This window comes from Alligator sinensis, unplaced genomic scaffold (genome assembly GCF_000455745.1).
Source record: "Alligator sinensis unplaced genomic scaffold, ASM45574v1 scaffold707_1, whole genome shotgun sequence".
NCBI classification, from domain to species: domain Eukaryota; kingdom Metazoa; phylum Chordata; order Crocodylia; family Alligatoridae; genus Alligator; species Alligator sinensis.
The window spans coordinates 982,057-992,052 of record NW_005842065.1 but is presented as its reverse complement, the minus strand read 5'-3'; the positions used below and the strand labels follow the sequence as shown (position 1 = coordinate 992,052).

General features: G+C 59.6%; 1 protein-coding gene across 4 annotated transcripts in view; it reads right to left on the bottom strand.

Moving 5' to 3' along the window:
* Window positions 1-924: 924 nt before the first annotated feature.
* Window positions 925-9,996, bottom strand: part of KANK2 (KN motif and ankyrin repeat domains 2) — an 11,812-nt gene continuing 2,740 nt past the window's right edge. For 2 of the 4 annotated variants that reach the window (XM_025203966.1, XM_025203965.1), the window contains 11 exons: window positions 9,504-9,610; window positions 7,648-8,949; window positions 7,335-7,434; window positions 6,687-6,866; window positions 6,269-6,356; window positions 4,920-5,139; window positions 4,300-4,442; window positions 4,026-4,226; window positions 2,945-3,034; window positions 1,935-2,500; window positions 927-962 (listed from right to left, as the gene is read on the bottom strand). In XM_025203966.1, the coding sequence (XP_025059751.1) occupies window positions 2,435-2,500; window positions 2,945-3,034; window positions 4,026-4,226; window positions 4,300-4,442; window positions 4,920-5,139; window positions 6,269-6,356; window positions 6,687-6,866; window positions 7,335-7,434; window positions 7,648-8,949; window positions 9,504-9,540 (2,427 nt within the window). In that variant the 5' untranslated portion in view covers window positions 9,541-9,610 and the 3' untranslated portion in view covers window positions 927-962; window positions 1,935-2,434. Of the gene's footprint in view, window positions 963-1,925; window positions 2,501-2,944; window positions 3,035-4,025; window positions 4,227-4,299; window positions 4,443-4,919; window positions 5,140-6,268; window positions 6,357-6,686; window positions 6,867-7,334; window positions 7,435-7,647; window positions 9,257-9,503; window positions 9,611-9,996 lie in introns of those variants that run through there. The other 2 variants (XM_025203963.1, XM_025203964.1) reach the window with 2 other exon arrangements.

Here is a 9,996-nt window from a genome sequence, read left to right as displayed (position 1 = left end):
GGGGGGGGGGGGGGGTGGAAAAGAGTGGTGGCAGGGATCTGGCTTCCCTGATTTATGGGGTAGGAGCCAGGTGTCCTTGATCCAGCTAGGGGGACAGAGAAGAAGCTGCAGACCCCTCTAGAAGTGGGGGGGTGCAAACCAGCCCTGCTCCCTCATGTGTCACCAATGGTACTGGGGGTCCCAGGAGCCCTGGACTGCCAGGGTCTAAAGCCTGCAGAGCGCCCCAGGCAGCTGCAGGGACTGGCCAGCCCAGCCCAGCCCAGCCCAGCCCAGCCCAGCCCAGCCCAGCCCAGACAGTTCAAAGCCCAGGCAACCGTAAGGACCAGCAGGACAGGCCAGGCCAGACCAGGTAGCCATAAGGCCCAAGGCTGGAAGCCCTGGCAGCCGTAAGGCCTGGTGCACCCAGCCCACCCCATGGGACTCTTACTATCATGACCAGGCAGCGGTTCTCCTTATAGGCACTCCATCAGCCCCAGAACAATGAGGCAGCTGGTGGCGATGCCACAGACTCAGCTTTGGGCAAAGTAGATGGAGGATGTGCCCAGCACCTGCATGAAGGAGGTGTGCTGCCCATCTTCACCCACACAGCCAGCTGCACCAAGGTGATGCCTGCAGCCTTGGGACAGGGATGAGGGAGGGTCACCTGAGCTCTCCACTATCTCACAATCCAGCATCTGTCTCTCTAATGAGCCATATGCCCCAGCAGCCCTGTTTCTCTGCCCCTTCAGAGAGGGAGCCCAGCCCATCACAAAGCCCCAGAGGGGAGGTACATTCTCACCCCCTCCCTGTTCTCTCCCTGCCAGGCACTGTATGTATGTGCCTATCCCAGGGAGTTGGCAAGGCCACTAGCTCCCCCACTCCCAGCCCCTGCACTCACCAGGATCATGGCACTGAAGCAGATCATGGTGTTCTTCAAGGCTGCATAGACATCCTGCAGAGCCACAGCCCGGGTATGCTGGCTTCTGAGTTGGACACATGAGCAGGGGGGGAGGCTGGGGACCATCAGGCAATTGTGGTGAGGGAGGGTCTTGGGACCCAGGCACATCCCCATACCCGTTTCTCTGCCATGAGCTGTCATGACTCCATGCCCCCCAGCATATGGCTTGCACTCTCCCCCCACAGATCTCACATTCCTGTTACCTCCTCCTCACGGTTGAGGGTCCTGTGCTGGCCGAGGGGATGGATGCCAATGGCCCCAGTTTCTAACAGGTGCTGGGTGGCAGTTAGAAGGCACCGGGTTGGGGACAGGGCAGAGGATACCCTCCCGGGGTGGAAGGGAGATCTCCATGTCCCCTCTTCCCATAGGGCTTCTTACTGGGGCTTGAGAGCAGCTTGGGGCTGCTACTGGGGGCCTGACTCTGACCCAGCTTTAGGGTCTGGATCTCAGGGCTGCTACAGGGGGCCTGGCTTTGGCCTTAAAATAGGGGCCAGGTCTTAGGGCTTCTATAGGGACCTGTTTTTGCCCCACTATAAGAGTTGGGTCTCAGAGCTTTTATAAGGGCCTTGGTTTTAGTCTCATTATAGAGGCCAGGTCTCAGGACTGCTACAGAGACTTTAGTCAGCTATAGGAGCTGTAGCTTTGGTCCATATATAGGGACTGGGTCTCAGGACCACTCTAAAGGCTGGACTCCCATATCTGGGCTGCTGCCAGTGTCATCTGTTGCCAGAGGTTGACTCACATGCTCCCCACAGGACAAGACCAGACCAAATCCCACACCAGCCAACCCCCACAACCCAACCTCTACACACCAGGGCCCCACAGTACCCAGAGCTGCACAGACACCCAGTGAGAGACAGCCAAGCAGACCCAGAGGGGAAACTGAGGCACGGTACAGTGCAGCAAGCTGTTCCACCTCCCTGACTCAGAAAGGAAACCCAGGCTTCTGGGAGCAGCAGAACCAAAGGAGCAGAGCCACTGATGCAGTTTCCAATACCTTGGTTTATTCTGTACTTGCTCTGGTTCCTCGAGTAGATAGACAGCAGGCGGGGCGGGGCAGGGGGAGACAGGGCAATGTGAGGGTTTGGGGGGAGGAGGGCCAGGGGGAAGCAGTGAGCTCACAACTACAGAGCCAGGGAGGGAATTGTACCAAAGGGGTGAGGGGGACACCTCCCCCCACAACTGGTCCCAAGGCACGGAAGGCTGTTGTCATCCTCCTTTCAAAGAGGAAAAACTGAGGCACAGCGTGAGCAGGGCTAGGGGGCATGGACGGAGAGCTAGGGGGTCACCCCTCTTTGTTTTACAGAGCTCTGGGGGCTGCAGGGATGGGAAACCCCTCAAGTCTTCCCAGCCCCCGCCCCTCCTTTGCAGGGGCTGGGAGCAGGGGGTCACTCCCCATATGGGTCTAGATCTGAAGCTGCCTATGGCCTGTGGGCATATTGCCCTCAGCAGAGGGTGGGGGGAGTGGGGAGGGGGTGCTGATGATGGGTCCAGCTGCTACTGGGTATCTCCAGGAGCCTCTGTGGTGACTGCCGTCTCAGTGGTCACTGGCAGGGGGTTCCCCTAGGCAGGAGAGGTCAGGGTTAGTTTGACCAGAACACAAGAAGGGAAACTGAGGCAAGGGGTGGGATTTGAACCCAGGGGCCTAGGGCCAGGCAGCTTTCCCAAGCAGGGCGGGGGCCCAGATTCTACCCTGCCAGCACAGGCAGAGAAAAATGTCTCTCTGGTGCCAAGCAGGAGGCAAGCATGTGCACTTGTGTGAGCATACATGTGCTTGCATGCCATGTCATAGGATGCGTGTGCAAGCCTGTTGTGTGCGTGTGTATGCCCATGTTACAGGCATGCATGTGCAAGCCTGTTGTGTGAGCGTGCACACTTGTGCAAACCTATCGTGTGTATAGCGTCTGTCATGGGCATGCATGTGCAACCCTTGTCACATGCATGCATGTGTGCGCACATACGTGTGCATGTTCCATGTTCCTCAGAGGTGGGAAAGGGGTCACTCACCAGGGCAGGAGCACCAAGGCAGGCTTCGATCATGTTGACAATGTCCGTCTGTCCGGCCTCCTGCGCTATGGACAGGGCAGTGCTACCGTCCTGGGAGGAACGCTGGTTCAGAGCCCATGGTAGGGACTGGGGGGGTGGGGACTCGAGGGATCCTCAGCCCTAGGCTCCCCTACTGCCCCCCCTCCCCCAGAGGACCCCTAATACCTTCATCTCAGACACCCCTGCCCTCCCCTTCCCACAGCAGCTGCCTCTGCCCCAGGTGGGGAAGCCACCACCCCTGGAGGGAAACTAAGATGCAAATGAGCATGACCTATGCAAAGAGTGGCCCATATGCAAATATAAATTGCCTATGCAAATCTAGCACCTGCCCCAGATGGGGACAAAACTACTCCTTTCAGGGGAACCAGCATGCAAACAATCATATGTGTACAAAAGATACTGTATATGCAAATGAGCATCACCTATGCAAAAATAAGCCCTGCTGGAGAACTAGTATGAAAATGAGGGACATATGCAAATAGGCATCGCCTATGTCAACCCAGCACCTGACCCACCTATGCAGGGAAACATATGCAAATTAATTGTATATGCAAATGAACAATGCCTAGGCCAAGTCACCCCTGCTGGAAAATGATTATGCAAATGAGAAACATGCAAAAACCCTACATATGCAAATGAGGATTACCTATGCAAACCCAGCACCTGCCCCAGGTGGGGATGAAACTACCCCTCGCAAGACAGCCATCATGCAAATAAGCAACACCTATGCAATGTGTGACACATGCAAATGAACATTGCTTATGCAAAGCCACTCCTACTGGAAAATTATTCTGCAAATTATATATGCAAGTTACACTTCATATGCAAATAAGCATTGCCTAGGCCAACAGAACACCCCCTAGCAGGGGCACTATTATGCAAATAAACTGTCCATATGCAATGAACATCACATGCAAATTAACATGGCCTATGCGCAAATCCTGGGGGCCTTCTGTCTCTGAACTCCAAAAGAACCTCCCCCCATCCCAAGTCCCCCAGGGAGACCCGTGGGAGAAGATTCCCCCCATGGCAGGTCACTTACATTGTCAGCCAGATCCACGCGGCAGGCAGGGGCAGCCAGCAGTAGGTGGGCGATGGCAGCATGGCCATGCTCGCACGCGCACATCAGCGCTGTGGAGCCATCAGCATCCTGCAGGTTCACGTTGGCCCCACAGGCCAGCAGCACTCTGGCCACATCCTGGCGTCCATGGCTGACAGCCAGCATCAGCGCCGTCTGCCCCGCCTGGGAAGGGGGGCAGGAATCAGGCACTGATCCTGGCCACTGCCTCCCTCCGGGGTTATTTCCCTGCCCCAACCTGCGTGGCACGGGCATCCACATTCCCGGCACGGAGCAGCTGCAGGACAGTAGCACGGTCAGCATCAGGGTAGGCAGCTGCCAGTGCCGTCAGCATCAGCGCCGTGTAGCCAGCCTGGTTTGGCTTATCCACATCGCACAGGCCTGGAGGAACAGACAGTCAAGGAAGCAGGGAAAGGGGGTGAACCCTGAGACCAGCCCCATTTCCACCCCAGCTCAATGTCCCTGGCCAGAGCATGGAAAGAAGCCAGGAGTCCTGGCTGCTGTCCCTGCTGATCTGACCCACCAGGCCCCCTCCCAGTGCAGGGATGGGAACACATGCATCTGGTCTCCCAGCTGTAATGCACCCCCAAACCACACACACCTCCAAGAGCAGGGAGAGAACCTGGGTGTCCAGGCTCCCAGCCCCCTTCTGTAACTTCCCAGCCCCCACTCCCAGTCCAGTATGGGGATAGAAACCAGGCATCCAAGCTTCCAAAACCCCTGGCTCTCAGCCAACCTCACTCCCCTTCCAGATCCAGAGAGAATGCAGGCATCTGGGTTCCTGGCCCCTCCTGCTTCAACCCACAGCCCACAGCCCCCTCCCAGCACAGGGGTGGAACCCAGGCATCTAGGCAGTACCAGTGTCAAGGAGACGCCGCACCAGGGGGAAGTTGGAGCAGGAGACAGCATGGTGCAGCGCTGTGTTCCCATGCCCATCAGTCATGTTGAGGGCAGTGGCAAGGACCCGAGGTGAGAAGGCGCGGTAAGTGTCCAGGCGCTGGGACACGGCTGTGGCCTCAACTGCCTGTCCGCACGCCAGCCCCAGCCAGTCCTGCTGCACCACCCCATAGGCATCCCTCTGTGGAGACAGCGTAGCATGAGGGGAAAAAAAAATCAGTGTGGTGCCACATCCCTGCCAAGGCTGTGCAGACTGGGCACTTATTAGGGGAATTACAGTAGTTATATCCAGCACCTGGCACCATGGGCCCCATCCCAAACTAGCTCTGTGCACTGCCAGGCATTTATTAGATGCATTATGATAGCGATGTGCAGCACCTGGCACCACAGGGCCCTGTAAGCACCACGGTCTGAGCAGCACTTACTAGGTGCATTACAGTAGCATATGTTCAGCGCCTGGCATGAGCTACTGTAATACACCTAATAATGTGCAGCACCTGGCACCCCGGCCACAGCCCCACTAGGGGCTACCATATTTCCAGTATAAAAAAAGAGCACCTGTGAGGGGGAAGAGGGAGGGGGGGAAAGGAGAGTAGGGAGGGACATAAGATTGGGAGGGGAGGGGCAGTGGTATGGCTGTGCCCTGCCTCTGCTCCTCACTCCTAAGCACTTGCCCCCCAGCCCGGCCAGCCCCCCTTGACTCCCAACCCCCCCTTAATGTACCTAAAGAAACTTGTCTGCCTATGTCCTTAGACCAACATGGCTACAACCTACACCCCTGTAGTAAGAGTGTAGCGCAAAGCCTCATGGGGCATTCCCAGCTAGGGTCTGCAGTGCCTGGGACATGCTACCATAATGCACTGAATCATGTGCAGCACTTAGGGCCCCAATCCTGGTTGGAGTCTAAGCAGCACCTGGCATTTCCTCCATGATACTACCCTAATGTATCTAATTGCATGCAGCACAACACCTATCCCTGCCCCTCCACAACCTGGGTACTACCATAATACACCTAATACTCAGGGACTAGGCTTACTCTAAGTGATCTCCAGACTAACAGACCTGAAAGTCAGCAGCCTGGTACCAGGGAATGTCTGCAGCTACAGGGCAAACCCCGAGGTCTCCCCTGACCCTTCCCCCTGTCCTAAGCAGAATCCAGGAGTCCAGGCTCCTGCAGGAGCTCCTCCAAGGCCATGGGGCTGCATGCAGCTTCCTGCTATCTCTGTGCTGCTCTGTGGGGTCCCAGATCCCAGGTTCAAGTCTCTCATGACCCCCTTCCTCCCCCCATCCCTCACCAGGGTTGTGGTTACCGTCTTGGTATCCATGGAGGCATTGGGGGTCTCCAGGTACCTCTTCAGGATGGTGCAGGCTGAGAGCAGCTCCTGCCCAAGCCCCAGCCTGCAGAGATGGGGAGGTGAGGAAGGAGAGTAGGGGTTTTCCCTGCCCAGACCCTGGACAAACTCACAGCCAAGCACTTCCTCCCACCAGAGCCAGGAAAGAACCCAGGTGTCCAGGTCCTGGCTCTAACACCCCCTGAGACCCCATTCACCTCCCAGAGTGGAGATAAAACCCAGGCATCCACGATCCTAGGTTTAAGCCCCACCTCCCTGCCTGCCATATACCTCAAGACTTCACTCTCCTCCCAGAGTCAGGAGAGAACCCAGGCATCCTGGCTCCCAGCCCCCTGGTTCTAACCACTAGCCCACTCCCCCTGCCCCAGTGCATTACCCATCATTGCTGCCTTGTGTGGTGCTGAGCGCCGCCCCTGCTGCTGCTTCCTCCTCAGTGGCCTTGGGGGTCTCAGCCCCCCCTGCCGGGAGCCCCTCACTGGCCTCGTGGTACTCACTCTCTGTGCTCTCGGCCTCCGAGTTCTCAGCTGTGCTGGAGTCCGAGGATGCCGACTCGTACCTGGGTCCGCAGCAGGGAGTGAGGAGGAAACCCAGGTGTCCGTGTTCCCAGCCCCCCTTTCTCCACCGTATCAGATCCCAATCCTCTCCCAGAGCAGTGATAGAACTTTGGCATCCAGCCTTTCATGCCCCAGTTGTAACCCCTCAGGTCCCACTCCCCAGCTGTAAGAGAATCCAGGCTTCCCAGTGCTCCCCCAACCTCTAAATCCCACTGCCCTCCTGGAGCCAGGATAGAACCCAGGTGTCCGGACCACTCCATTTCCCCACCCAAGCCCTGAGACCCCCCACCTCCCCTCCTAGAGTGAGGAGAGAACCCAGACATCCAGGCTCCCAGCCACTGCTCTAACACCCCAGCCCCAGACCCTGCTCCTCTCCCAGAGCTGGAGAGAACTCCAGTGACCAGCCTCCCAGAACCCCCTGCTCTGACCCATTTGTCCCAGAAAGACCCACCCCTCCAGGCTGCTCTCACCCGCCGTTGATGCCCCCAAGGTGGTAGCTTGACCCCCCTGGGGGCTCTGGGTCCTCGCCTATAGTCCTGGCACTGGCTCGGGCCTCAGCTTGAGCTGCACCTGGGGGAAGGAGGAAATGGGGCTGAGTGGGGGCTGCCCAGGTTCCCCTAGGCACCCAGCTTTCTGAGCACCAGCTACAATCCCCTCCCAGCCTTGCAGGAAACTCAGGTGTCCTGGCATCCCAGCCCTCTGAGTATGAGGCTACAATCCCCTCCTAGCCCAGAGGAAACCCAGGCGTGGGGTACCAACTCCCAGCCGGCACCTGGCCCCTACCTGTCTCAATGATGCTGATCTTGTGGGCGCCATGGGCATGGCCGTGGGCCGGGGCGAGCACCAGACGGGGCAGTGCCATCTCCAGCAGGTCAGGGCCATCACGGGGCTCGAGGCCACGGGCATGCTGGGGCTGAGCAGCTGGGCCAGCGGCTGTACTGGCTGCGATCTCGGGGCCCCGTGGCACCTGGACCACCCTGACCACCTCCGCCCGCTCCCCTGCACCCTGTGCCTGGTCCCCAGCACTCCCCACCTGCCCCTGTTCCCCCTGCATCTGCCCTCCAGTGCTTCCCAGCTGCCCCCCAGGCCCTGCCATCTGCCCCTGTGTCCCCAGCCTCTGCCCTCCAGGCCCTGGTGTCTGCTCTCCCACCCCGAGCACCTTTCTCCTGGTTTCTTCCACCTGCCCCCCTACCCCTGGCACCTGTCCCTCAGGCCCCACTGCCTGCCCCCTGGCACCTGCCCCCTGCCCCAGCCGCTGCCGGGCATCTTGCAGCTCCCCCAGAGCCTTCTGTAGCTGCCTCTCCAGCAAGGCCACCCGTGCCGACAGTGCCCGCACCGTGTCTCCTTCCCCAGCTCCAGCCCCCAGCTCCATCATCTCCGGCTCTGGCACACCCACACCCACGCTACGCTGACCGCTGGTGCCCCCCTCTGTGCCCACAGCCACAGACCGCAGCTCCCGGGTGCCTCTGGCTGCCATCTCCTCCTCAGGTAGGTCCAGGTAGAGCTCCCCGGGGCCCCCCACGGGCTGCCCCAAGCCCCGGCGGCTCTGGAGCCGGGTGCTGAGCTGCCTCTTCTCCTCCTGGAGCACAGCCACCTTCACCTGGAGCACTGGAATGAGCTTCACCTGCTCCTCCAGCTGCCGCAGCTGCCGCAAAGCACCTGCCATCTGCTCCCTGACGTGCTGGAGGTGGCCAGGCGTGGGCGTTGCAGGTGTGGACAGCCCAGAGCCAGCCAGGGAGAGGCGGGAGTTCCGGAGCCCGCTGGGCCCCGCCTGCCCCTCCAGCTTGCGCCGGGCACCCAGCAGGGTGCTCTCGACCCGGGCATCCCGGGGCCCGTAGGACAGGGCTGAGGCTAGACTGTCAGTGGAGCAGAGAGACTCGGTAGAGGGCCACCAGGAGGCTGAGGCGCAGCGTGGGCGCCGGCGCACAGGCAGGCGCCGCAGCGTGTGGCCCTTCTCAATGTCGTCTACATACTTGAGGAAGTCGAGGTCCAGACGGTAGCCGTATGGCGTCTCCACTGAGTAGGGTGGGGAAGGGGCTGGGGCTGGGCCCCCCCGGGAGGGTGGGGAGGGGGGTGCCGGCTTCCCTGGTGGGGTGGAGAGAGGGATGAGAGTCTGTCCTCCCCCAGGATGATTGGGAATTTGGGGAAACTGAGGCACAGTCTGCCTTGGAGTCCTGCCCCCACACCCAAACCCCCACAGCTCTTCAGGAGATGGAGAAAAACCAGACATCCAGGGTCCCAGTCTCCTTTCTGATCTGACCCACCAGGCCCTGCTGCCCTTACACAGTTGAGAGAGAACCCAGGCAGCCAGGATCCCTTCCTGCTCTAACCAACAACCCTCATTGCCTTCCCAGAGCTGTGGGAGAATTCAGGTGTCCCGGATCCCAGTCCCCCCTGCTGCAACCCACTGGACCCCACTGCCCTCCCAGAGCTAGAGGGAACTCAAGCATCCGACTGAGCCCACCACCAACGGTGCCCAGTGGGCATGTAATGCAGGCACCTCTGGGGTAGAGCAGCTGGTTCCCTGCCCCCAGTATGCAGGCACCCAGCACAGGCAGTGAGACTGGGAGTGGGAGAGGGGAGGTGGGGGCAGTTTGAGCAGACTGAAGCTGGGACTCCTGCGTCCTGCCAAGGCCCACCTGGGAAGCCAGCATCCATGTGCAGCACCTGGGCCATAGTGGTGCTGGGCCGATCCTCACCTTGTCACTGGAACCCGGGGGGGTAGAGGGGAGATATGGCCCCGAGTCTGCAGAGAGAGGGAAAGGGGCTGGGCTAGGAGTTCTTTCCTGCCCCTATAGCAGCCCCTAGAGCAGGGTTTGGCAACATTTTTGGGCAGTGCCAAAAACACCCACGACTTCCATTTGTAAGATGCTGGCACCCCAGGGGCAGACAGCAGGGGAGCTGTGAGGGGCCTGATCCTTGTTTTGGCAGCACAGCCCTAGCCCCCTTCCCCAAGGTGCGCATGCCAAGCAAAATGCCTTTGTGTGCTACACTCTGATACCTGTGCTGGGGGTGCTGACCCCTTCCCTAGAACATGTTATGGTCTGCAGAGACCCAAGGCATCTGGGCTCCCCAGCCTCCACTCCCCTCTCAGAGCTGGGGAGAACCCAGGCATCCAGGCTTCCCACTGCG